The 27,471-nt window shown below is 43.3% G+C and overlaps 1 protein-coding gene across 2 annotated transcripts; it reads left to right on the top strand.

Moving 5' to 3' along the window:
* Positions 1 to 27,054, top strand: LLGL2 (LLGL scribble cell polarity complex component 2). 2 transcript variants are annotated; one of them, XM_048490590.1, is made up of 20 exons: positions 1 to 216; positions 1,057 to 1,189; positions 2,249 to 2,303; positions 3,759 to 3,913; positions 6,437 to 6,654; positions 8,773 to 8,840; positions 10,259 to 10,412; positions 10,536 to 10,640; positions 12,543 to 12,835; positions 13,405 to 13,543; positions 14,071 to 14,221; positions 15,006 to 15,122; positions 15,974 to 16,140; positions 18,070 to 18,331; positions 20,020 to 20,173; positions 21,124 to 21,164; positions 22,112 to 22,159; positions 23,494 to 23,536; positions 24,851 to 24,912; positions 26,350 to 27,054. In XM_048490590.1, exons 1-20 carry the CDS (start codon positions 7 to 9, stop codon positions 26,352 to 26,354), a joined length of 2,580 nt encoding a protein of 859 aa, XP_048346547.1. In that variant the 5' UTR covers positions 1 to 6; the 3' UTR covers positions 26,355 to 27,054. The 2 variants fall into 2 exon arrangements, with proteins under 2 accessions (XP_048346547.1, XP_048346546.1); XM_048490589.1 differs by having other exon boundaries at positions 26,347 to 27,054.
* Positions 27,055 to 27,471: the final 417 nt, after the last annotated feature.

The following is a 27,471-nucleotide window of genomic DNA, read 5'->3' as shown; positions in this document are numbered from 1 at the left end:
AATGTAATGGGTAGCATGACATTGATGTTTAGTTACCCTCCACTTTCTCACAGGGTGCCAGAAGATTATCGAACTAGACGGTCACTTGAATTGGTAGAATCCTTAAAGGAACATCCCCAGAATCCCAACCAGATCTTGATTGGATACAATAGAGGCCTGATTGTTCTCTGGGACTTGAAAAGCAACAAAGCAATGCACCATTTTCTTGGAAATCAGGTATGCATGTGTTCTAAGGAGCAGGGTTTAGAAAATAACCTGTTAGAATGTTTTGAGTATGGTTTGCTATGGTGGAAATGAAGGTAAGTTTTGAGTTAGTGAAGGCAAGGAAACAAGATCCTTGCAAGAAAAGGGGACAAATTGTTTTGCAGGGTACTGAAAATCTTGTCAATCTTTTGTTGGGCACAGCACAAGCATCTTCTTCACAGCCATAATGGCTAGAAACCAACTGAGGTTTCTCAAACCATTCTTGGCATACCAGATTCTATGACTGATAGATCCACAGAGTTCTTGGTAAGATATAAGTGAACTAGGAGTATAGCTAGGAGTGTACTACATAGGAGTCTATAGTAAAGATTACAGCAGGCTCTAGACAGGGTGGGGCATGTGAGGGCAGGCGGGGAACTGGGCAGGCAGGAAAAGTGGCAGGAGGTGGCAGAGGTGGTGGCAGGTAGGCAAGCTGCTTGGGGGGCACGCGGTGAAGGAGGACAGGTAGGTCCCCCCGATTGGTTTTGAGGGAGGGAGGGAGGGAGGGAGGGAGAAAGAGCAGGGGACTGGCCCAGCTTGGCCTTTGGGGGGTGGGAGAAGGTAGGTGGGTGGGTGGGCGGGCGGGCGGACGGACGGACGGATGGACGGACGGACGGATGGATGGATGGGGGAAGGCAGTTGGAATGTGAGGGACTCACTTCCATCCAATGGACACGCAGGACTCACTTCATGAGTTGTGTGCCCATTAGTTGAAAGTGAGTCATCAACTCATTCCAGCTCTTAGGCAATTATGTAAAATGCTTCTGTGGCCACTTTGGACTTTGATGTTTTTTTTCCCCTCCTTATCTTTAGCAACTGGAAAACCTCTTTTGGCAGAAGAACGGCCATCAAATCGTCAGCTGCCATTCTGATGGGAGTTATATTCAGTGGCCAGTTTCAAGTGATGATAGGCAGCCTGAGCCACTGGAAAGTAAAATGCCTTATGGTTAGTATGTTTACAGCCGGGCATGCATTTCTTTTGTGACATGCTTGATTTGGTGTGTATTTATGAAGGCTTGAGCAACTTGTAACATGCAAAGCAGAAGGTAACTTGTCAGCATCCAGCAGAAGGATAGTATCTCTTCTTACTCCCTGCCTGAGAGTGCAAAGACAGGGAAGTTATCAGGCTGGTCACAATATGTAAGTGGTAGGCTGCTCCTGGCTTGGTGCTTCTAAAGTCATATAGGTTATGGTAAGTCTTGACACTTGTGATGGGAAATGTTTTGTGAATGAGATGGTAACTCCTGCAGCTCTGAGGACTTGAAAACTGTAAAGGAGGAATCTAGGCAGTATTCTGTTGGAAATCTTAGGGAGAGCTTAAGTGTAGGTTTACATGTACCAATAAACCATGGCTTCCCACTATATAAATGGACTAGGGTGGTGGTGGTGAGGTTCCTTTGGGTACCATGCACTCTCTGTTACACCGCCCTGTACAGCAATCTACTTTCTGCTTTCGTGGCAAATGGGTTTGCCATTTTATCTAAACAAACTACGGTCTGTGTTTTCCTTACAAACCAATATTGCAAATGGACGGTTTTATAGTTGAAGCACAAAATGTGATTTCATTGGATTAAATGGCAAATGGTGGGTTTGTTGCAAAAATGCTCATTTCTAATTATGAACTTGTGCGCGGGGAGGAGGAAACACTCAAGTCGAAGGACCCACTGCTCTCATTCACTTAGCAATAAACCATGATTGCCATTGTCGCTGAACCAGGCCTGAGTATTCCTGCCTTATCCTGCAGGTCCCAGTATCTTCTAGAGAAGGTAACCTCCATTACATGTATTTTGACGGTGCTTCTGATTGCAGTGTCTGTGTGGTTTGTGTGGTGGAGTTGTCTAGATATATAAATTATGATTCTATTCTCCCATGCATCAGGAAGTCAAGCTTTTTGTATTAGTGTAACAACATGAAACCGGATGTATTCCAGCCATTTCTCATAGTTGTGTGAACTTTCAACTACAGTGTATTTAAAGCAGATAATCTTATAAATTTGTCCTTCTAGGTCCTTTTCCTTGCAAGGCCATCACCAAGATCTACTGGCAAATAGCAAAAAATGGGTAGGTACTTTGGGGATGACTGTTTTTTCCTGCCATTGCCCATAAGTGCCAGAGTAACCTTTAGTAATCAGAGATGCCGCTGGCTAGACAGCTGCAGCCAGCTGAACATCCCTAAAATACCCTGTGTGTCAATAGTGTGACCCGAATAAAACCTCAATCTGGATAGCCCAGGCTAGCTCAAGCTTGTCAGAAGCTAAAAAGAGTCAGACCTGGCTAGCGTTTGGATGAAAAACCTTTAAGGAATACCTGGGCTGGGTTGTGGAGCCAACAGCAAACCACCTCCAAATGTTTCTTGCCTTGAAAAACCTATCGGGTCACCATACGTCAGCTGTAACTTGATGGCCCTTTCCACCACCACCTATAAAACACCCGAGTGCTTAAAATGTTCTTTTAAGCAGCAGTGGCATAGTGGTTAAGAGCAGGTGTACTCTGATCTGGAGGAACCAGGTTTGATTCCCCACTCTGCTGCTTGAGCTGTGGAAGCTTATCTGGGGAATTCAGATTAGCCTGTACGCTCCAACACATGCCAGCTGGGTGACCTTGGGCTAGTCACAGTTCTTTAAAGCTCTCTCAGCCCCACCTACCTCACAGGGTGTTTGTTGTGAGTGGGGAAGGGAAAGGAGTTTGTAGCCCCTTTGAGTCTCCTTGCAGGAGAGAAAGGGGGGATATAAATCCAACTCTTCTTCTTAAACTTCTGGTTTGTGATTCATTCTGAAGTCTGCTTATTCTGATGGTTTGATTGTGTTTAAAGATGATGTTATAGAAGTTCAGGAGTTGCACTATAGCTGTTTTCAGAAGGAAGAACAAGTAGATTTGAGTCCTGTGGCATCTTAGAGACCAACAAGAGTTTTGGAGTGTGAGCTTTTGAGCTCACTTTATCAGATACCCCTGACAAAGATGTCACAAAAGGAAGAAGATGCTCTTGTCACTAGAACGGCTTACCTCACTCCTGGTTAAAAACAAATGAACAAATAATTGGTGTAGTGGGGGAAAAAATCAAGCACAATCAAAGATAGACTTGCTCCACCTCAGCTACAAAATATGATGCTTATAAATCCCAAACGTGCATATTTGATATTAAATATGCATGTTTTGGATTTACCGTGTTTCCCCAAAAATAAAACAGGGTCTTATATTAATTTTTGCACCAAAAGATGCATTAGGGCTTATTTTCGGGGGATGTTTTATATTCGGGGAAATATGGTACCTTCACAATTCATTAAGGCAGGCTCTGGCAGCCCCGTTTCTTCCCCGTCACGTGTGATGCAAGCTGCATCCTCATTGGCAGGGAGCACCCTGCTGGATCACACCATCCTGATCTGTAACTACCAGTAGGGCTTATTTTTGGAGTAGGGCTTATATTTCAAGCATCCTCCAAAAATCCTGAAAAATCAGGGAAACACTTCTGACCATGAAGTACCGTAATTCACATGTGCCTAAACCTCATTCCCCCAGGCTTCCTTACATTATATTTCAAGGAGGGATGCCACGAGCAAGTTTCGGTGATCGACACAGCATTTCTGTTATTCACGGCAATCAGCAAATAGCCTTTGACTTCACATCACGAGTGATAGACTTCTTTGTCATTGCCAGTCCTGATCCACTTGCAGGTATGTGGAAGACAGTCGGCTTTTAACTTCTGAAGAATAAAATTCAGTTAGATCAACTTTGGGAGTACTGAAATGCCAGATGTGCAGATTATCGACCACTTTCAGATCAGTGTGGAATACTAGCTAAGTCTGATCAATTCTTGTGATGGAACAGAGACATATTTGAAGAATCTTATGTGGTGGACTGAAAGTATAAGATTATAAAAGTTGGGAGAGGCTAAATAGCTATTGTTTTAAGATGTGAAAAATGCTGAAACAACACTGTGTTCATAATGATAGAGCCTCGTTTTATAACTTCTATCAGCAATATGGTCCTTAATTACTGTTTGGATTTTCACTGACACTGAGCCTGAACCATTAGTATTTACATTAGTATTGTAAACAAGCGGCTGTGTTGGCAAGACAGAAGTCAGACTGTTCTGCTGGTATACAATTGTTGTCTCTTATTCTGGCAAAATAGATCAAAAGATTAAAAGAGCAAGAGTGTACACTCTGCAGTTATGAGAAATCTTGTAGCTTTGCAACTACAGACTTATGTTTTTTGAGAACTAGTGTAGTGTACTGAATAGAACATCCAGCCTGCCCTAAATCTGATAGGTCTGTCATCATCCTTCAGCCTGTACACAGCATTTGTGTCAGGATAAAATAGGCATGGATGCTGCCATGAGATGAAGAGTGGGATAAATGTAATGCCTGTGAATCTAAAGGATAAGGCAGTTTCATACAAAGCCCTTGACCCTTCTTCCATTTTTACCCCCATCTTTAATTACCCAATGTTGATGTCAGCATATGCTGAGATAGTGCAACTACCAGGCCTTCTGGCAGGACCCACTAACACAGACCCTTTGACTGCATGCCTGCCCAACCGTCCACCAGTGTGCGCTTCCCCCCAGCTTTATTTAGCACTCCACCAGACCTGCTTCCTGCCACGTGCACCACCATTGGGGAAGATTGTCACAGAGAGGAAGCACATTTGGTGGCAACAGCAGTTGCAATCCCAGCCACACCCTGCCAGGTGCCAATGGAGGGAGGACATGCATACAGGTGTGGAAAAGGAGGTGCAAGTATGGGGACCTCACGGAGGGCAGAGGAGATGAGAGGGTCCTGGGTGCACTCTGATCTGCCATCTAAACCTGTGAGGATCACCAGACAAGAGGCAGTAAATAATACAATCACATTCTTGTGTGTGGAGGAAAATGATGTGTCTCCCACTGGGTGGGTCTGTTATCAAGTTACAGGCGGCATCCCACTGTATCCTTTAGTGGAAGCCACAACTGTGGATGACACAAGTGGAATTCCTGCAAGTCTCTTTCTGTGGCTGACGTTCTCAATTTTCCAGCTGTTAACAGTGCCCTTCTTACAGTACACACATGAATGCATGAACTGATGGAGGAAGTTGTAGCTGTTCCATGGTTAATTCAGGAAGCTGTTCAGTCATTTGAGGTTTCTGTGGCTGGCCAGCTTCCCTGTAACCAGTTGCCTAAGCCTAGTGGGAATCTGCCTTGGTTCACCTCATATGCTCCTTAGAGACACTTCTCAGCTGGCTGAAGGAGTAGGTCACTCTGTATACCAAATCCACTTATGTTAATGTGCAGTGCTTATGCAATTGCACTTGTATTGTTAGGAAGCCTTTATTAAACTTTCATGGTCTGGACAGGACGTTTCCAGTACCAGTTATTTGGATTTGCATCTTACAGTATACAGTGTATCTAGACACATTACAAACAACTTCTAGCCATCTGCGATCTACATAACGCCCTGCCAAGAGTACAGTTTGGGTACAGTAACATTCTTTTATATAATGCAGTGTTCAACATGCCAAGTTGTTTTAATTTGATATCCAGAGGGGACAGATTTGTTTGCATGTCTTCTCTGTCAGCTGTTCCGTGATACTTCAGGTATTGCAGTAGTTTGAATTCTGGATTGCTGCATTGCCTTCAGAGTAGGTTGGGATTCCAGCCACAAGTAAAATGTTTCTGCAAACACAGTGGGGAATGGTGCTGGTATCATTTGCACTTCTCTTCTAGGTACAGGAAGAATCTAACTGCGATCCATTCAGGTTGAAATTCCAGTATGCATGAGCAATGCCACAAGGTTGTTAATGGCACTGGAGGCAGTCCATAGATTTGGGGGTGAGGGTGGGGGTGGGGGGTGCTTGCTTACATAAACTTCTTTGACATTTGAGAAACTGGTTGGCCAGAGAAACTGGTTGGCCACTGTGTGAGCTAGGATGCTGGCCTAAATGGACTAATGCTCTGATCCAGCAGGTGTTCTTATGTTCCATGTGGGTGCTTTCTCATTTTTCTACTACTGAGAGGACCTCACAAAGGGTCCTGTAAAGCAGTCCTTAATACAAGAACTGACTCTGTTTTTGCCGTGCCCGCAGCTGAGAGTACCATGAGGTTCCCTAATGCACTTGATGGAATCTGACACATATTTAAATCACTGGCCTTCTCCTAATATTTATTACTGAATGCACTCTTGCTTTCCTGCATGAAGTCTTTGAGTATCTTCTTCCTGCAGAGTTTGATGACCCATCTGCAATGTTGGTGCTAGCAGAGGAAGAGCTGGTGGTAATAGACCTCAAGTCTCCAGGATGGCCTTCCGTCCCACCCCCGTATCTTGCATCCCTTCACTGCTCAGCTATTACCTGTTCCCATCATGTCTCCAATATTCCACTGAAGCTGTGGGAAAGGATAATCAGCGCAGGGAACAAACAGAACTCTCACTTCTCCAACATGGTATGACAGGCACTTGTTTGGTAGAGCTGGAATTAATTTAAAATCAACATATTGTCGGAGGCTTTCATGGCCGGATTCAACAAATGGTTGTTGTGGGTTTTCCGTACTGTGTGGCCATGGTCTGGAAGGTCTTGTTCCTAATGTTTTGCCTGCATCTGTGACTGGCATCTTCAGCGGTGTATCACAGAGAGAAGACTAGACACAGTGTGTAACAGACTTCTCTCTGTGATACACCCAGTGGTGGGATTCAGCAGGTTCGCATCACTTTGGCAGAACTGGTTGTTAAAATGGTGCTTGTATACAACCAATTGTTAAATAATTTGAATCCCACCACTGGATACATCTCTGAAGATGCCAGCCACAGATGTAAGCAAAACGTTAGGAACAAGAGCTACCAGACCACACACAGCCTGGAAAACCCACAACAACCAGTTAAAATCTACAGTTGCTGTGAATTTTTCAAATTAACCATCTTAGATTGTATCTCGGTTTTTAAAAAACATTTTTGCTTTTTAATGGAGGAAGGAATCTGTAACATTTAAATCTTAAATTCAGTCTCAAACACGTGTAGGTAATTCATTCCCAGTCCATAATCCAATTAACTGTTAACACTGCTGGGAAAATTTGGAATACCTTCTGTAACACAGAATGAAGTACCTGCCCAAAAACCTGTGTAAATCTTGATTTATAGAGTAATTGTTGCTACTGCTTGATTGAGTGAAAGGGAAAGAAACCTTATGGGGAAGTTTTAGATCCACAAATAGTCAAGGAGGATGTGCACTCTTAAAGTAGTAGTTTGGATGGGAGTATAGATCAGAAAGTTAAATCGGAAGCTTGCTCAACAACAAGGTTTTGCCCCCATGGGGTTACAGAAATATGAATAATACCCAATGCAGATTAAAACCTCAGAAAAACATTGCCCTGCAGTCCTTGGAACTGTAACAAATCTTGGTATAATGCAAAGAATGTCAGGTTGCTCACTGGATGTTCTGTGCATTGGGATTCAGTCAGATGAACACTCTGAAAGAGGTGGAAGAGTCTGATTCAGTGACCAGTCTGAATAAATTTGATCTAAATCCGTTGTTCCTTGTGGCCTCTTCCACACATGCAGAATAATGCACATTCAATCCACTTTCACAATTGTTTGAAAGTGGATTTTGCTATTCCGCACTGTGGAATCCAGCTTCAAAGTGCATTGAAAGGGGCCTGTGTGAGCACTGGATGGATTTGACTTGAAAACTGTCCCTTCTGCTTTGCTTTCCACGTCTTTTTAAAGCATTCTTCCTCTTCCACTAAAGAAATAACCAAATTATGCATCTTGAATATGACTTGCATGGTACTTTGCTAAGAGGCAGCATAGTGTAGTGATTAAGAGCAGGTGGACTGTAATCTGAAGAACCAGGTTTGATTTCCCACTCCTCCACATCAGTAGGTGCACTCTTATCTGGTTAACTCAGTCTGTTTCCTTGCTCCTACATGATGCCTGGTGGGTGACCTTGGACTAATCACAGTTCTCTGAGGACTCTTACAGCCCCACTCACATCTCAAGGTGTCTGTTGTGGGGAGGGGAAGGGAAGGGGTCTGTAAGCTGCTTTGAGACTCCTTACAGGAGAGAAAAACATGGTATAAATCCAAACCCTCCTCCTTCCTCTCTGCTGTAACTTCACCCGCATTACTGATTGCAGAATGTGTGGATTAATGTGGATTTTTAAAGCTTTTGATTGTTATGCCATCTTGCACTGTGTGCATTTAGATACAGATAATTAATACATGGCAGACTCAAATGATCAGTTGTTAGAACTCTTGAAGGTGGCAGGAATGTTCTCTGGCCTTACTGGTGCACAGTAAAAATGGACTGCATCTCAAGAGTGTTTCCTGCTTCTGTTGACAGAGAATGTAGCTTAATGCATTCCTTCCCACCTTTACTATTAAGTCTTAGCAAGAAGACATTGGCTAGTAAAACCTTTTGGAACTGATCTCTAACCTTAATCCAACAAGGACTAATCTGGATAGATTTGCTGTTGAATGATTTCTCCTTCCCTTTCCTCTTTCTGCATATGTGTATTTACTGTTTTTAAAGCTGTATTCTTTGTGCCCCATCCCAATATGTTTCCTTAGCCATGGCCAATTGATGGAGGTACCAGCTTAGCTCCTGATCCTCCCCAAAGGGACTTGCTGCTTACTGGGTAAGTAAAGAAACAGAGGACTTCCTTCAGGTTACTTTTATGAAGGCAGAGTGGAGACTCTTGGCAGAGATAACTGACTTTTGACTGACAGTCAGATAGTGTAATGTGAGGGTCCTAAGACTGAAAGGGAAATTAAAATATTGACCATTTTGAAGACTGCCCAGTCTGTAGTGCGTTGATAATGATTGGTGACATTTTCTGAAGGGGCCAGGCCAGGCCTCTCACTGAAAAAAATGAACGGACTTGTGAGGTACAAGAGAGCAATGGTGCCAGTAGTTGTTTGCTTGTGTGTATGTGTTTGTCTCTTCCTCTCCGCATTCTAACTTTATTACTGTTTTTCATCTAGAACATAGGTGTCAAACTCACAGCCCTCCAGATGTTATGGACTACAGTCCCCATTATCCCCTGCCAGCACATTGCATCTAGATACATTGCTGGCAGGGGATGATGGGGACTGTAGTCCATAACATCTGGAGGGCCGTGAGTTTGACACCTATGATGTAGAACATTGAAAACTATTTAAAACTGTGCAAAAATCTGCAGAGGATTCCTGACCAGATTTCTGATAAAAATTGTCCCACTGAAAGGTCTAGGCATCCTGCCACTGTGCTCCCCAAGTACAGGAGCATGTAGGAGATGCAGTGTTTGATATTCTTGAGAATCATGTGCCCTGATTTTGGGTAGAGATGACCAAATTTGACATCCTTTCACTAGACTTCATAAATCCTCATGGGATACAAACTAACTTCAGAAATCTCCGTTAGGCTATTCATCAGGTTAGCCTTTTCTGTTCCCTTGCTGAGTATAACAAGCAGACCCATGGTGTCTCAGATAGAGCCACATGAAGTTTTGCATGCAATTAATTGCCATGTAAATCTGCCAATTGTGCTTCTCCAAACTCCTTTGTACGAATCTTGCTTGTTCATAGGAGTCCTCTCTAATTCATGTGGAATTCTCCTTGTAGTTTTGTCCCTTAATTAAGTTGTCGGACAATGTAACAAAAGCTTTCTAGAGCTGTCATTACCATGGACAAAAATTCCCTCCAGCCAGATCAAAGAGTTGCTGAAGAATATGTGGAAATAAATACAGAAAGGAGTTTTCCCCAGTGGTTTTCAGACCCTGTTCTGAGGATCCCTGGGGTTCATCAGTCAAATGGCAAAGCAGGCAAGCGTTCGTAAAAGCAACTCCTGACTTTTTCCTTGCTGGGAATGATGAGGCTGTCTTGTATGAATGCAGACTCTTGTGCTCGGCAATGATTAATGTGCATCAAATAGGCCTGTGATCAGTGTTCCATCTGACTGCTCATCCTGGTATATGTCTCAACACTCCTCTAAACCCTGCAGGGTTGTTGTGGCCTGGGTAGTTGGCAGTGACATTGGTACGAACTGCTTGTCTTTTTCTTGATTCTTTTCCATCAGGCACGAGGATGGGACAGTGCGGTTCTGGAACGCATCCGGTGTCTGTTTGAGCCTCTTGTATAAGTTGAGTACCGTGAGAGTGTTCCTCACAGATGCTGACCCCAATGACAATATGAACCAAATGGGGGACGATGAGTGGCCTCCACTGCGCAAGGTGAGATGTCCATAATGTGGGCAAGGTCTGCTGCAGCGTACCTGCAAAAGAACCAGTCTGTTGTATCAGTTCTTGCTTCACGCTGAGGCGGTCTCTTTGTTTCTTCCCTCCCTGCCATACTAGGTTGGCTCCTTCGACCCTTACAGTGATGACCCCAGGCTTGGAATCCAGAAGATCTTCCTATGCAAGTACAGTGGCTACTTGGCTGTAGCAGGAACAGCTGGGCAGGTATTAAAATGTACTAGCCAGATTTTGGTGGGTGGTTTGAGGCATGCTCTTCCACTGGCCAGATGGTCTCACGAGGGTTCCGCATAAATGCTGCTCTCCTCCTGGGTGATTTTATTTTTGTTCCAAGTGAAAGATGAAGGAACAGGCTGCCTAAATGACCTGGAAAGTTTATAATACTAGGGGTTGAGGGAGCAGATGCTTTCTATACACTTTCTATGTGGTGCACAGCCAAGCATTGTTTTATATATTCTTGAATTGAACTTTGGTTTAAACAGGTTTTGGGAACGAAGTCCTCATTAATCAGACTCTAATACCCACTCCAGAGGAAGGGGGGGGAAGTTATCACTAACACTAGCAAATCAGCTCTCTGTATGTCTGTTCACAGTATTCATTGTGCATCTTCTATTCTGACATCTCTGCATCTTTGGTACGGATATATCTGCCACTCAGCCAGCCAAATTGCAATTAAGGCTACTTCAGCCTAATCATGTTCAGTATGCTGGTCTTTTTGAATTCATCTCTTTTCTGAATTCTTGTTTCGTTTTAGTCACCTGGCTATTAATAGCAACTCTGCTTGAATACAGTTATCAGTTTAATGGAGCAAACTGGGAAGGAAGCTTCCATTATCTAGTGTGCTATGTGAGAAACTTCCGGATTGGCTTGCTGGCTGCTGCTTTGTCCACAACGTTTTCTTCATTTCCCTATCAAGCAACATAAATGAAGAACGTTAGTCTTGAAAGGCTAAGAGCAACAGTGGCGTAGGAGGTTAAGAGCGCGTGTATCTAATCTGGAGGAACCGGGTTTCATTCCCAGCTCTGCCGCCTGTGCTGTGGAGGCTTATCTGAGGAATTCAGATTAGCCTGTGCACTCCCACACACGCCAGCTGGGTGACCTTGGGCTAGTCACAGTTTCTCGGAGCTCTCTCAGCCTCACCTACCTCACAGGGTGTTTGTTGTGAGGGGGGAAGGGCAAGGAGATTGTAAGCCCCTTTGAGTCTCCTGCAGGAGAGAAAGGGGGGATATAAATCCAAACTCCTCCTCCTCCTCCTCCTCCTCCTCCTCCTCCTCCTCCTCCTCCTCCTCCTCCTCCTCTTCTTCTTCTTCTTCTTCTTCTTCTTCTTATTATTATTATTATTATTATTATTATTATTATTATTATTATTATTATTATTATTATTATTATGTGGGGCAGAGTTGCACTTTCCATGTAATTGAAATTTAATTGAAATTTAATTGAAAAGGTCCCTGTCACAGGACCCATTGATCTGTTGAGATACCTCTGTTGCTGCATCAGCTATGGAAGGTCAGTGCATACACATGGTTCGATATATTTGGGTCACTGATACTGGATAGGAAAGACCAACCAGGATTCAACAAATGGCACATGCACAGGCATATAAACATCCATTGTGAATTTCATAGAGTATGGCATGAGTTTTTAAAACTAAAAAAGGTTCCACCACCAAACTGGAAAGGTGGCCAGTGCAGCTAATGAGCAAAGTCAGGGAAGTCTTAACAGGCAAGAAAGCTTGCTTTAAAAAGTTAAAGTCTTGCCCAAACAAGGTAGGCAAGAAGAAACTTGCCAAAAATTGTGACAAAAATTGACAATATAATATCAAGAGCGTTTTGCTAAAAATATTAGTACAAGGAACATAAATTTCTTTAAATAGGTCAGAATTTAGGGACTGCCTGGGGATGCAGTGGACCCTTAGATGTCCACTGATTGTCAGATGTCCATAGATTGTGCATAGGTTTTTTTAAACAACTTTCATTGTTTATTTAGTGCAATATTGAACTGTTGTGGAAGACAGATGAACTAATAACTCCAAGCATCCTAACCAATAGTGTGTAATAATTTGCAGTGCTGAGAGCGGTCCTGAGTGAACTTTTTTGTCCCCACTAGGTACTTGTGATGGAACTAAATGACGAAGAAGCAGAGCAAGTGATCGACCATGCAGAAGCAGACCTTCTCCAGGATCAAGAGGGCTATAGGTGGAAAGGCCATGAACGGCTTAAAGCCAGAGAAGGGCCTGTTCGGTTTGAGCCTGGCTTTCAGCCTTTTGTCTTGGTTCAGTGTCAACCACCAGCAGTGGTTACATCACTAGCTCTTCACTCTGAATGGAAGCTGGTGGCCTTTGGTACGAGCCACGGCTTTGGGCTTTTTGATCATCAGCAGAAGCGTCTGGTCTTTGTTAAGTAAGTGTTTCCTGAAAACATACAAAATCACTCCCAACTCTAAATCTTGCTGGTTTTGGTGGGTTTTCCGGGCTGTGTGGCCGTGGTCTGGTGGATCTTGTTCCTAACGTTTCGCCTCATCTGTGGCTGGCATCTTCAGAGGTGTATCGCAGTGGGAAGTCTGTTACACACTGTGTAAGTCTGTTACACACTGTGTAAGTCTGTAAGTCCCACACAGAGGGAAGTCTGTTACACACTGTGTAACAGACTCTGACCATGCCAGCCACAGATGCAGGCGAAACGTTAGGAGCAAGATCCACCAGACCACGCCACACAGCCCGAAAAACCCACCACAACCAGTTGAATCCGGCCGTGAAAGCCTTCAACAATACATCTAACAATACAGATTTCATTCAATCCCATAGGGCTTGTAAGATGGAGATATTCCACTCGCCCTGTGGTTGAAGCAGCAAGTGCCCCTTGTTGCCTTACAAAGGCCTCCATGTTTTAAAATATTGTACGCATGATTTCTGCTTTACTGGTGGCTGATCAGAATATGTAAGTGACCCATTCTGTTGGTTTCATCGTAGGTGCACCCTGCATCCAAGTGACCAGCTGGCCTTGGAGGGCCCTCTTTCCAGGGTGAAATCCTTAAAGAAGTCCCTCCGTCAATCCTTCCGAAGGATGCGAAGGAGTAGGGTGTCCAATAGAAAGCGGCGAACTGCTGAGGTAAAGCAATACCTTGCTTGGCTTCACATGCCTAATTAATTTGTTGTTTTGAAGGCAGATTAATTCATGGCAGTGTTATATTTTGCTTTTTCCCTTTGAAGCCCTGGTATTTTTCAGGAGGAGATTCCAGCAGTTGGATATGTCCTTGAAGCAAATTTGTGCTGACTTCCTTGAAGGAGTGCTGGCAAAATGCCTGTGTTGTCTTTTAGTGTGTTTGCAGTTGTTTTATACCTGCTGTTGTAGAGGTGTGAATGAATCTTAGCGAGAGGTAGTATGCAGCATTTAAAGCATTCTCTTTTAAAAGGTTTGTTTGTTGTATCAGGCATCCAAATGTTGAGCATTAATCACACAGTAAGTAGCTGGCACTGTAAGAGAAAGCTGCCTTGGAAGTTGCTTAACAATATTTCTATTCCCAGGCAATATTCATGGTGTATTTTTTAATAGTTGCATTACAATAACTGCCTGCTTGAGAGAGGCTACACTGATGAAGCTTTATTTGCTTGTTATCCATTTTGTGTTGTGGAAAGGTGCAAGAGGGAATTCCCAGGTATGACCAAGATGCATTACAAGAGATAGAACTAGCTCCAGTCCAGCGGAAGATTGAAGCACGGTCTGCAGAAGATTCCTTCACTGGTTTTGTTCGCACTTTGTACTTTGCTGACACCTTCTTAAGAGACAGTGAGTGCGATGGGCATCTCCCTTTTGACTTGCATGTGCTCCTGTATTGGAAGCTGTGAGAATGGGGATTTGATGAGTCAGCTGGGCTGTGTGACCTCCTGCATTAAGCTCTTTGGCTAATGTAAAACAGGGCCTTGCTGATTCATGCAGAGGAATTCAGTCTAGAGGGAACTGCTTTAAGGAAGGGAAAGGAGCTTGTAAGCCACCTTGAGTCTCCTTACAGGAGAGAAAGGTGGGGTATAAATCCAAACTCTTCTTCTTTAACTGTTCTAGTAATTTTTTTAAAAAAAGCTATAGCCTCCCAACAAATATCACCAATTATTCTTTATATTTATGTTTCCCACATACTTTACTGAAACTTCTTTTTGTGGGCTAAACCAGACAGCAGATCTGTGAACAGATAACCCTGTGTCTTTAAAAAGTGTAAACATAAGTTCGAGGGTAGATTCAGGTTGGACATGGGGGGGCGGGGGGGTTACCCTGTCTTCAACATTCTAAGAGCTGCTACTTGGCCTCTGGGGGTAAAATCTAGGGTCTCACGTGGTGTCTGTATCTTTTCCTTCATGGGAGAAGTTGCATGGAGGGTTTTTTAAAGTTTGTATCAGGAAAACCAGAAAGGGTTTATCCTTGCAAACATGTTAGAGCTTGATCTGAAGTGTGGCTGCTGTGTACACATCCTTCCCTCTATAACTTTTAGCTTGACCCTGTTCATGCGTCTATAGATTTGCTTTGCTTCAGTTGCAGTACACAAACATGAGCATTCTGCTCATGGCTTCTGTTTCAGGTTCTCGACACTGTCCCTCCTTGTGGGCTGGCACCAATGGCGGCACCGTGTATGCCTTCTCTCTGCGTGTACCTCCAGCTGAGAGGAGAATGGATGAGCCAGTCAAGGCAGAGCAGGGTGAGTGAGCCATGCAAATTTAGTTAAATGGCTGTCTCCACCATTAGGGCCCAACATCTGTACTTTCCATCCTAAAATTTAGAATTTAGCCTCCAGCAAAGAGACTTCTCCTGGAACCCTGAGGCTTCTTGAGCAATGTGTTTTGTTTCAAAAGCAATGTGTGTGTTCTGTAAGAAATAATCCAAAAGATTTTAATATAGAAATCTAGGATTCTGAACCTGTCCAATTTCAGTAGGGCATCTGTATTATTTGCTGCAGCAAACAAAAGTCCCATGGCACTGTTAAGGCTATCCAATTTATCGTAGCCCGGAACTTGGAACCTATTTTATCAGACGCAAGCTCTTGAGTATTGTAGGTCCTAGCGTTCCTGACCACTTACGATAATGCACGTAAAGGCTTTTGTAAAATTACTCTTGTCTCCATCTTTGTATTCTTTTTGTCTTGCCCAAACTCCAGAAAATTTTCCTCTACAATAGAATTATTATCAAGGGGTCTTGAAGATCATCTAACCAAGTCCCTGAGACTGCAACTATATCTGAATGTCTGTAGGATATTTACCTTCCTGTTCAGAAATTTGAGTGCCTATGTGACAAAGCATGTGGGCAAATAGAAGAACAAATCCCAAATTATTAAATATTTTTAAAATGTTCCATTAAAAGTTTCCACTTCCAGGACAAGAACCTGGAATGCTTTGGCAGACTGAACATTACAAATAAATATATTGGCTGTTTTGGAATCCAGCAAATCCAGTTGAAGGTGGAAGTGTGCATTGTAGAGTGGTTTACTTCTTGGCGTTTTTGGGTGAAGCCTTGTGTATATCTGATGTATAGTTCTGTTTGCATCATTCACAGCCAAAGAGATCCAACTCATGCACAGAGCACCTGTTGTGGGGATTCTTGTGCTGGACGGTCGCAGCACTCCTCTCCCAGAGCCTCTGGAAGTAGCACATGACCTTTCCAAGAGCCCTGATATGCAGGGCAGCCACCAGCTTCTCGTGGTGTCTGAAGAACAGCTCAAGGTAGGTATGGTGTGTCTACCCATATGCATGTGCATGTATTTCACTGAAATGCCACAGCCAAGAAACTTGGAGGAATTAATTTCTTCTTGACCGCCTTAAACTGGATCTTGCTGGATGCTGAGGTCAGTTACGCCCTCTGTAGAAAGCCATCTCTGGAGTGGAAAAGAGCATCCATTTAGATTAAGACAACAGGGTTTTTTAGCTTCCTCTGTCCAGTTCTTTTTTTTTTTTCAGTGCACCTAATCTGATAATTGTACTTCACATAACAAAGGGAAAAGTCTAGCTACTTGGTTGATCTTGAAGGTAATCTAGCTGTTTACTGCAATCTAGAGAGGTGGGTTGTGCTGGAAACTGTGAGAACTGGAGATGGTAGAATTCCATCCCAATATTGTAGTTTTGCTACTTGTGAAGTACTCTGCATCCTGCCATGAGAGGTGACAAAAGCAAGCCACTTGCTTGCTGCTTGTGGAAAGCTACACTATTCCCTATTGACAGAAAGAGAGACTCAAGGTGGTTTACAAACTCCTTTTCCTTCTCCTCCCCACAACAGACACCTTGTGAGATAGGTGGTGCTAAGAGAGTTCTGAGAGAACTGTGACTGGCCCAAGGTCAGCAGGCTTCCTGTGTAGGAGTGGGGAAACAAATTCAATTCACCAGATAAGAGTCTGCCACTCTTAACCACTACACTGTGCTGGCTCTCCAAGAAACTACTCCTACCTCCACCCGGGATGGTCGTCCTCCCCCACCGAGCGCGCAGCCTCGGGAGGGACGCACATGGAGCGGCGAGGGAGGCAGGGGACACCCGCCCAGCCAGCCAGATCAGCCGAATCAACCCTGGCGATCAATGGGGTGACAGATGTCGCAGCCAGATCGCCCTCACATCCACTACTCCTACCCCAGCAACTATTATATGGAGTCCCACTTTGGATAGGCTCCTGGTCCAACACAGCTGAGCGAGTACAATCTCGCTTCTTATTTAAACTTTTGGGCATGCCTCACTGCGTTACTTATACATACCTATTAACGCGCGAGCGGGCAGCATCTCACCAGAGAACCAAGAGCATGCCTTGAAGCGCCGCGCATAATAATGCATGCGCGAAAATGCATGACCAGCGATACGGCCTCGCTTGTCATATAAAAGCCCTCAAGACTTCGCTTGTCACTTTCGGAATGGGTAGGGCGATATAGAAACAAAAATCAACAAATTAGGCTACTCTTTGGATTATCTGGCCATGCTACCTTCTAAAGAGACTTTCCAGCTACTGAGGAGAAGGTTGACGACCGAGGAGCGTCGAACCCTATTGAAAAAAGCTTCCAGGACTTACTCTCCCGCCCCAAAAGCTCGAGGCATATCCTACACTGGTAATAAAGGGGCTCAATGCCTACGCGAAATAACCGTGCCCAGACTCAATGAAACGTAATTAACAATGACGCTGGCCCGTTGCAATGCCCTTCCATAACGCCCGTACTCGGCAGGGAAATTGGTTAAAACCGCTTACCACCTAAGGCTATGCCGCAATGGGAACTGTAACCCAGACTCACCATAGATCATATTCTACTTTATTATCCACCGGACCCTGGACCTAGAGTCGCACCTGTCACCTCTGCTGCTCAAAAAAGAGTATGCATCTGAAGCTTGCAAAAGATCGCCTTTCTGTTGGACTGGCTCCAGTAGTGATGCTATTTGATGCAGTCACCAAATTTTTGGACCTGTATATAAAACAACGCTTTAGGAGCAGATCCTGAACATCAGCCTTCTCTACCTGTCCATTTATTTTAGCTTCCCTCTATTGGGTTAAGTGGATCTATGTATATAATGTTGTAATGCCATTAAAGGTTCTTTGTTTGTTTGTTGTACTCCTACCTTTTCTACACATGGAAGTTTGTATTATGGTGGATGAATATAACATTGCTTACTTGTGTTGGCAGATTTTCACATTGCCAAAGGTCAGCTCCAAACTGAAGCTCAAGTTGACCGCCTTGGAAGGCTGTCGGGTGCGGAAGGTGACAGTTGCCAACTTTGCTAGCAATAAGGATGAATATAGTGAGAACAACCTGGCTGTTCTGACCAACTTAGGAGACATTCACATCATTTCCTTGCCTGTCCTCAAAATACAAGTGCGAAATCCCTGCATCCGCAAGGAGGATGTAAGTGGCATTGCCTCCTGTGTGTTCACCAGATATGGACAAGGTAACACTATGATCATCCACAAGTTCTGCTGATGTTGTGACTGCTTTGGAAACATTTTATTCTGAGATGTGGACAATGACCTATTTTTCAGCTATGCACAATACCTAGGAAATTGAAGATGTATGTCAGTGGGTAGAAAGAACCAACAACAGAAATTCGGACCAAATGACTCAGCACAAGCTTTTGCAGCAAAACAAATATTCAAATGGAAGTGACTTTCATAATAAATTGTGGCATGACCTTAGTGCTGCTTTCTCTGGAATGCTTCTGCTTACTTAAAGCCAGCTTTTAAGGAGGATGGGGTTTGCCTGCCAACATGGCCATCCATGTTATAAGCCAGTGGTTCTCAACCTGGGGGTCAAACGACCCTTTCACAGGGGTCACCTGAGACTCTCTGCATCAGTGTTCTTCATCTGTAAAATGGATAAATGTTAGGGTTGGGGGTCACCACAACACGAGGAACTGTATTAAAGCAGGTTGAGAACCACTGTTATAAGCCTTGATAAGAATCGGAGGTTTCTTAGGAAAAAGGAATGTCAACTCAATGCATGGCAGCTGTGAAAAAGGCAAACTCTATGCTGGGGATAATTAGGAAAGGAATTGATAATGCAACTGCAAAGACTGTCATGCCCTTATATAAAGCAGTGGTGCGACCGCACTTGGAGTACTGTGTTCAGTTCTGGTCGCCACATCTCAAAAAGGATATCGAAGAGATAGAAAAAGTGCAGAGAAGGGCAACAAGGTTGATTGAAGGATTGGAGCATCTTCCTTATGAGGAGAGGCTGCAGCGTTTGGGACTATACAGTTTTGGAGAGGAGACGGCTGACTGAGGGATATGATGGAAGTCCTATGCTGTGAATTATGCATGGGGTAGAAAATGTAGTAACAGAGAGAAATTTTCTCTGCTTTCTCACAATACTAGAACCAGGGGGGACATACATACCGAAAATGCAGGGGGGAAGAATTCTGGTTATGCAAAGGAAACATTTATTCACGCTAATGCGTGATTGAGTGTTTGGAATATGCTGCCACAGGAGGTGGTGATAGCCACTGCTTGGATAGCTTTAAAAAGAGGGGAAACCTGGATAGATTTATGGAGAGAGAAGTCGATCTACATGGCGCCGCAATCTTGATCCTCCAATCTCGAATTTCGCAAATGCCTTAACAGTCCAGGTGCTCAGGAGCAACAGAAGGCCATTGCTTTCACATCCTGCACGTGAGCTCCCAAAGACACCTGGTGGGCCACTGCGAGTAGCAGAGTGCTGGACTAGATGGACTCTGGTCTGATCCAGCAGGTTTGTTCTTATGCTTACAATCCATCCAGGATTAATAATTTCTAAATCTCTCTGCCATCCACCATATTCTCTTTCTCAAAAGCAAATCTAAAATTCCATAACAGCTTGCTGCAGCATAAAATTTCAATGCCAGATTTACTCTGAAGATAATCTTACTTTCTTCAAGGGAACTTGCTTCCAAGTAAATTTTAAGGGTAATGGAAATGAAAAACTTCCCATTCCCTGTCGCACATAAGCTTTTAGACAAGCTTCCGCATAAGCGTACAGCATTAGTCTGGGTGGGAATAATGCAAATACACCTTTTCGGAAATCCCAGTTCTTCCATATACTGGTGTTCTGTGGGTGTGCCTAAATGCATAGCTTGCATTTTTTTTTCTTCTTCTGTCTTTGCAGGGTTCTACCTCATCTCCCCATCGGAATTTGAGAGGTTTTCCCTTTCCACAAAGTGGCTAGTTGAACCACGCTGTCTGGTAGAAGCACCTGAAAACACAAGCAATAACTATGCACACAACATGCCTGGCATGGAAAAGGCTTCAAAGAAATCAAAGTACGAATGCTTGCAGTGTTTCCAAGTGACCTAACCGGTAGTTCACTGGCACTGAAGGGGTGCCTTCTGGCATGGCAACAGTCCGCTCACCCTTAAAGCAGGAGAAAGTTGCAGCCAAGGAGCTTCATGCTCACCGTGGGCAAGGATATGCCTCTGCTCATCTTGCAACCTGTTTGCAAGGCCGCACTTGTTTGTCATCCTGTTACATTATTCTTTTTCAAAAGAGAAGTCGTTTCAGAAATGTTCAGTGTCATGTCCCCATCTGTAACTTATTCAGAGATTTCTGCAGCTGCACAAGAAAATGCCACAAAACAAAGCCCCATAAACCAGGTAGAAAATGGTCACCTGGTTATGTGTCTGCCCTATCTGTGATAAAAAGCGATCAAAAACTGAGGACACTGTGGCTCATTGTTTACTGGGGTAGAAAACCTTTGTGCTACATTGCTGCAGGTCGCAGGGCAGGGAGGTTGCATTATTGATCGTTTCTCTATCCAAAACTAACGTTCCCCTCTATGAAATAAATCTCTCCGCATAGAAATTGTATACAAGGGAGGAGGCTAGGCTAAAACGTTGGTCCTTGATTTGCTAGATTTCTGTGAGCCATGAATTTGCTTCATATGGAGGGGGAATTCATCCTGTGAATCTGTAGTCCAAAGTAGGATAGGCAAGACACAAGCTTTATGACCTACAGGGCTTGAAAACCAAGGCTCTGCTAAACGGTTCTGTGTGTTTTGGGGGTATTAAGTTGTTAAAGGTCACAGATAGCTTTCAAAGCAGCGCAATGTGAACCGGTCGTACATAACTTTACAAGTTGCTCACATCAACGTCCAGGTAATTTTTCTAGGTTCTATAGGCCAGCCCAGGGTGAGCTCATTTCTGACTGGTCAGGTCTTGGCAGGGAATCTTTTGTGGCCATTTGTCTCATTGTCTACTTTTCCTGTCTTCTACAGCAGAGAATCAGGACGGGGCTCTAGTGAACAGGGTGGAGATGGTAAGCAAGACATGAATGCACGAAGTTGAATTTCTGCTTAGTGTCCCGCATGTTGTTTATTTAAAAAGTGGGAAATAGATGTCAATGTAGGTGACTACTTCCACATGAGGGTTTTGCTCCAGCTTGACATCTAAGCCAAGGTGTATAGGGGGGAGAGGGTTGAACAACCATATTCAATATCCCTGATCATCCATCTTCCATGTCCCTTCTCCCTTTCCTGCAGTCTTTCGATCCTTTTGCAAAGATTGCACGTATGCATGTTGCGTGGATGTTTCTTTCCCCCTGCGAGTGTCTTTATATTTGAGGTGGGAATGGGAGCTACACAGAGAATAACTGCTGTACTGGCAGTAGGCTCAGTGAGCTAGAAAGCTTGAGTTGGTGCCAGCAATCTTGACATGAATAAATCAGATGGCAAGCCAAGGCTAGTGGCAACATTGTGCAACTATGGTACTGAATTTTGACAGTGCAATGTGTCAAGTAGTGTGTTTTGGCTGGCTAGGTTGCATGAAGAGGGTTCCCACCAGTTTAACTGGCTGTGCTCCTCAGGTGGCCAGATGTTGGGACATGCCTCCAAACAAGCATTTTTAAAAAGCTGATCTCTGTGTCATTGCTAAAGCTATTGAGTTTGCTGTTGGCTTTCTTAACTACAGAAACCTAGAAAAAATTATATGGAAGTCGGCCTTCTGTGGCTCAAAGGCACTGGAGGTAAAAACAACGAAATGTGGGCTGTTATCCAAATACCCGCATCGTGACCTTCAATCCTTTTGAGGATAAGAGACGGTCAAAGGGGAGTAGCAGGACTAGCTTTTATCAAATTCTGGAGATAAGCTTAACCTATTTTTCTTCTTGGGTGGATAAGCTGGAATGACTGTTTTTGGCTTCTGAATTTTTATATGTTGCACTATGGGAATTTACTGTCTTCTAACTTTCTACATGTTCTTTTTCAGAGAGGAAGCCTGGAAAGTTGATGGAATGTGCCCTGCTCAATGATGAGAGTAAGGAAAATATTACTTCCTTTGTGGGGTCAGGTTTTCTTTTGGGATTGGCCTGAAATGGGTCCACTTGGTTCCAGGCCAATCCCAATTTTTTCACTCCAGTAGAAGAAGAGTTGGATTTATATCTCCCCTTTCTCTCCTGTAGGAGACTCAAAGGGGCTTACAAACTCCTTTCCCTTCCCCCCTCACAACAAACACCCTGTGAGGCAGGTGGGGCTGAGAGAGCTCAGAAGAACTGTGACTAGCCCAAGGTCACCCAGCTGGCATGTGTTGGCGTGCACAGGCTAATCTGAATTCCCCACATAAGCCTCCACAGCTCAAGCAGCAGAGCAGGGAATCAAACCCGGTTCTTTCAGATTAGCCTACACCTGTTCTTAACCACATGTAATGATATAAAAGTGGGTATCCGCAGGAAGTCTGATGGTTTACTTTAAAGGGGGTTGCTAAAAATGCAGTTCAAGGGACAAATATTTATATAATTTGAGCAGAACTTCCTGTTGGCATGTGAATTATTCCTCAGGTAGCTTTGGTAGCATCAGTCTCCAGCAGCACCTGTTGAGTGATACTGAGGCTCCTTCTGCACATGCAGAATAATGCACTTTCAAACTGCTTTCAGTGCTCTTTGAAACTGTGCGGAATGTTAAAATCCACTTGCAAACAGTTGTGAAAGTGGTTTGATAACGCATTATTTTGCGTGTGCTGAAGGCGCCATATATTCTTGAAAGAAATGTGTCTTTAATGGCTTCTGTTTTATACTTTAGTTTTTAATTGTAAGTTGCCTCAAGCTGGAATCAGCGAAGCTTCCAGCAACAGTATGTTCTAAAAATATACAATCTGAGTAAAAAACAATTTATAAATCCCATTTTCCTTAAAAGATGGCGTTTTAATTACAACCCACTAGATAGATTCTACTTTTAAAATTTTTATTTCAAGAAGGAAATGTGTTCAAAACACAGTCAACATGGCAAAAGAAAATTCCTTGTTATGGGTAAAATCTCTGAACTTTGCCAAGGATTCTTAGATCCGAAAAATAAACCCAAAGGAACGGCACCTCAGTCAGCAAAACAGACAGGCACCCAAAGTTGTAATAACAACATTGGATGCTGAAATGTGAAAGGGCGTTATCATCAAGTACAATCACAACTGAAAATGCAATAACTGTCAAATCTAAATCAGATGTGAGTATAACACAACCACAGGTAGATACACTCTGCAGACACGAAAAGCTTGCAGGAACCTTAGAGACCATGAGTAGTTTTCAAACCAATAATACTGGAGCCGTTTGCAGACTTTCATTTATTTCCTGTGACTGGTTTGTTTTTGTCTTCATTTAGAAGTTCTGAAGGAAATACAGAGCACTCTGGAAGGTGGAAGAGGGTGAGTGTTTTCCTTGGTGGTATCTGTTCAGATGACAGAAAGGAGAAGGCACAGAGACCTGAATGGACGTTTTAGCAGACTTGGATTGCCTAACAGTTCCTGTCCTTCAGGGGGTTTTCCTTGGCACGTTCTCAAACGTGATCTCATGAGGGGAAAATACTCTCCCCTGAATTTTTACGAAAGGCTTTTCTCCCAGAGTGGGTTTGAGAGGTGTGCTATCCCAATCTTGTGAATAATGGGTACTTAGGTCAAGAAATCCTTTGTTTTTAAGAGACCAGGAAAAATATGCAGTTTTAGGTACAATGAAAAGTCCACTGGAATAGAGGGGGAAAAACTGAGCTGGGAGGGTCTCAAGGCTCCCGGCTCCCTGCCTGTCTCCTGTCCGTGAGTTCCTTTTTTTTTAACCCGCACACAAAACCATATTTAAAAAATATTAAAAGTTTATTAAAACAAACAAAAGGAAAAACAAAGGCAGGCATAATACAGTGGCATATGGTGCAGCAGATTAATGAAAAAGGTAAAAAGAAGCAAATATTATCAATAATAGTCTGGTCTTTATAATCTGCGTGGCATATTAGGGTAGCTTTAGTTCTGAGGAGCAAGCAAAGTCTTTGAATACCTCCGATAAATTAAAGTCAGTACAGACTGATAAGCAAAAGCCAAAAGACTCAGGACAGTATCGAGATCAGAATAAGAATGAATTCTTGATGGCAACATAAGGTAAAGTTATAAAGAAATGGCTCTCACATCAGATAATTTACCCAGTGCCAATCAGGATCTCAATTGGGCAGACCTCACCAGAATTCAGTTATCTTTTTATTCCCAAACTTTGAAAGATGACTTCACCAGTTGGGAATCATGGCCAATTAAGAGGGTCTATAATCGTCAAGGACATATCATCCTTCGAATTGTGAAGGCCATTCCCCTTATAAACATCAGCTGCAAGCACTAAACCTGTACAGCAGTCAATGAACCTTTGAGGTGTCATAGAGGCCAGTATTTTTTTAAAAAAACTTCAGTAAGGCTTAGTAGATTTTTAAGTAAACATTATACACAACTCCTTGACAGAGATGATAAAAGGGAATATGATGTTCCCAACAGTTCCTTTTTGTGGCACTGGATCTTCATTTCTTTTTTCACGAAAGGAGAATTCTGACTCGGTGACCTTTTAATTGTATAAAATATGGTTATGTAGCTACTCTAGGACTGGGAGTATTTGCTATCGGACAAGGCAGTGGTACATAGGAATAGAAGAGCATTGGGTGTCTGCCACATCATGACTTTGTTAGGGTAACAATTTTGTTGTCTCTGTAGGAGCTACGGTGACAGAATTTCAAAACGAATGCAATTAGGACACAGACTAAGCAATGGAGGAGGTAAGGGAACTTTCCTCAATATTGTCTGTGCATTCTAACACGATAGTATTCTCTCAAGCCAAATCCCAGGCTGTGATCTCCTATAAGAAAGATCACTGTAAATTCTCAAAGTATTGATTAAGCTTTTGGACAATTAAGTATAGGGAGGAACAACTTGTCAGTATGAATTGCATATCCTTGTTTCATAGTAACGGACTTCAGAATAAACATTACTGCACTAACCCAGAGCATCTTGAGCATCCTGAAATGATGTGATTCATTGTTAGATGCAATTTCCACAGTTTATGGCTGCTCTAGATTATAGTGCATTTGTGCCAGCATCTATGTGAGCTGGAGCACTTATGTCATGTGTGAGGGAGAAAGAGGCATGTGTCTTAAGAAAGCTGGGGGAGGCATGCAGGCTTTTTAATGCTTCACATTAGGAAACATAGCCTAATGGAGAGCTGTTAGGGAAAGACAGGTGCACTGAAATGGGGGTAAATGACTGCTGGCAATCTGATCACTTGGCCATTTGGGTGGTTACATATACCTATCCCAGGGGTAGGGAACCTGCGGCTCTCCAGATGTTCAGGAACTACAATTCCCATCAGCCTCTGTCAGCATGGCCAATTGGCCATGCTGGTAGGGGCTGATGGGAATTGTAGTTCCTGAACATCTGGAGAGCCGCAGGTTCCCTACCCCTGACCTATCCCAAAATAGTTGTAAGAAAAACAAGGTGTTTGCTCATCTTCAGCTGTTTTTGTTACCTTAATGCAATCCTGAGATGCTTCCTGAGATAACAGCAGCCAATAAGGCTTTTTAGAGTCTTTCCATGTCGGTTCACCACTGCCAAAAACATCTGGTAAAGAGCCGAGAAGGAAGATTTTTATCCCCATGCTCCTCCCGTATTCTGCAGTTCTCTTTTTAAGGCAGGCTGCAGCTGAGAATCCAGCCAGAGTTCAATATATGCTTAATAAACATGCTGCCTGATCTGGAGGTCCAGGGGATAGTGAGGATGAGGCCTCTCTCTGGCCTCCTGGAATTCTGCAGCAATTTCTGCTAACAGAATAGGGCCTTCAAGTTGGCTCTTATGATTTGTCAAAGGATATTGAAACAGTTTTGCCAGGGAAAAGTGGAGCTGGGCTTGAATTTGCTATTACTCAGCATACTGGTGGCAAATTTCCCCACCCCCAATCTGTACCAGCGAGTAGAATTTATTGTGAAAGCTTCAGGGTTATTATATAGGATGTTCCTCTGGCAGCAGCCACCAAAAACATAAGAGCAGCCACGTTTGTGGAAATATATATAATGGGCCAAATTTGTGCTAGGGGCTCCTAGCGTGTAGCAAAGATTATTGTTTTCCCAATTCGTATTTGAGTCTCATGAGGCTTTATGTACTTCTTGTGTTAGATTCTGTTAATGGCATGGAACAACGATGTAATTTTTTCTCCCTAGCAGAATGAGTGTGTTCTGGTGGTGTCACTGTGACGTCTGGCATTTTGGAAAGAGTGCCATAATATTACTGCCTGCCATCCCTGGGGAGATGCATCCACTGATCATGGCCTTGAATTAACTTGCAAGACTGAACCTTAGTTGGACACTGACCTCTTTCTCTTCTTCTGCGCTGTGCCTCACTTGAAGCTCTCTCTTCCTTGTTAGTCTTGCACACAGGCTGGAATGATTATCTTGTGCTCCTTTTCCCATCATGCCTCTTCATATGTTTTTACAGTTCTTCAAATGTTTGCACAGTTCTTTTCTTTTTTAAAAAAAAATTCTACTGGAATGGGTTTTAAATTATAATTTTTGCTGTGTTGGGCACAGAGTTTTCAATATACTTTTACCTCTGATTAAGATTGTTTTGTACATTTTTAAAAAATCATAATGGGTGTTTTTGTTTAATAGAGACCTATTTTAGAAGTGTGCTTTTTTTAAAAAAAACTGAATGGAATAATATATCACTTAGGTTACTGTAGCTGCTGGAAACTTTTAAAATAAGGAAATTGAAAAGGTTTTTTTTGTCATGTTACGGTACTGTTAAATGGATTGGCAGACTTGGTAGAATCTATTTTTGTAGCTGTTCTGTTCAAATCAGAAAATTAATCAAGCGTTTTGTGTCTGAACACTACATTGATCTTTCTTGAAATAAACCAATATATTTACATACATTGTTGTGATCAATGTGTACTCAAGTTATTTTGCCTTGTTTTGACATAACGCTGAAGTCTGGAATTGGGGAGCTCATAATGGAGAACGAGTTGCCCCTCCCAAACTACGACCAGTGAGTGATCCAGTTCAAAAATAGTTTGCTGATGCCATCATCAAGGTGGCTTTTCATTGAGGGAATAGCTTGTGTGGCTTCCCCTTTGCTGGTTAGGCTGTAGGTAAAGCACAACAGTAGTGTGGCAGGTTGCCCAGCCCTAGACTTCTGGGTGCAGCCCCCCCCCCCCCCCGGCTTTGGCAGTTTTTTAATTGGCACTTGAATGTCATTATATCAATATACTATTGTAGTGTTGGCATACAGACCCATAGCAAAACAAGGGGGCCAGTTTCTAAAATGCCCTTCCAGTCATATCTTGGTAT

Source organism: Sphaerodactylus townsendi, linkage group LG03, assembly GCF_021028975.2.
Source record: "Sphaerodactylus townsendi isolate TG3544 linkage group LG03, MPM_Stown_v2.3, whole genome shotgun sequence".
Classification (NCBI taxonomy): domain Eukaryota; kingdom Metazoa; phylum Chordata; class Lepidosauria; order Squamata; family Sphaerodactylidae; genus Sphaerodactylus; species Sphaerodactylus townsendi.
Note: the sequence above shows the minus strand (reverse complement) of the source record. Positions and strands in the feature narration are given on the sequence as shown.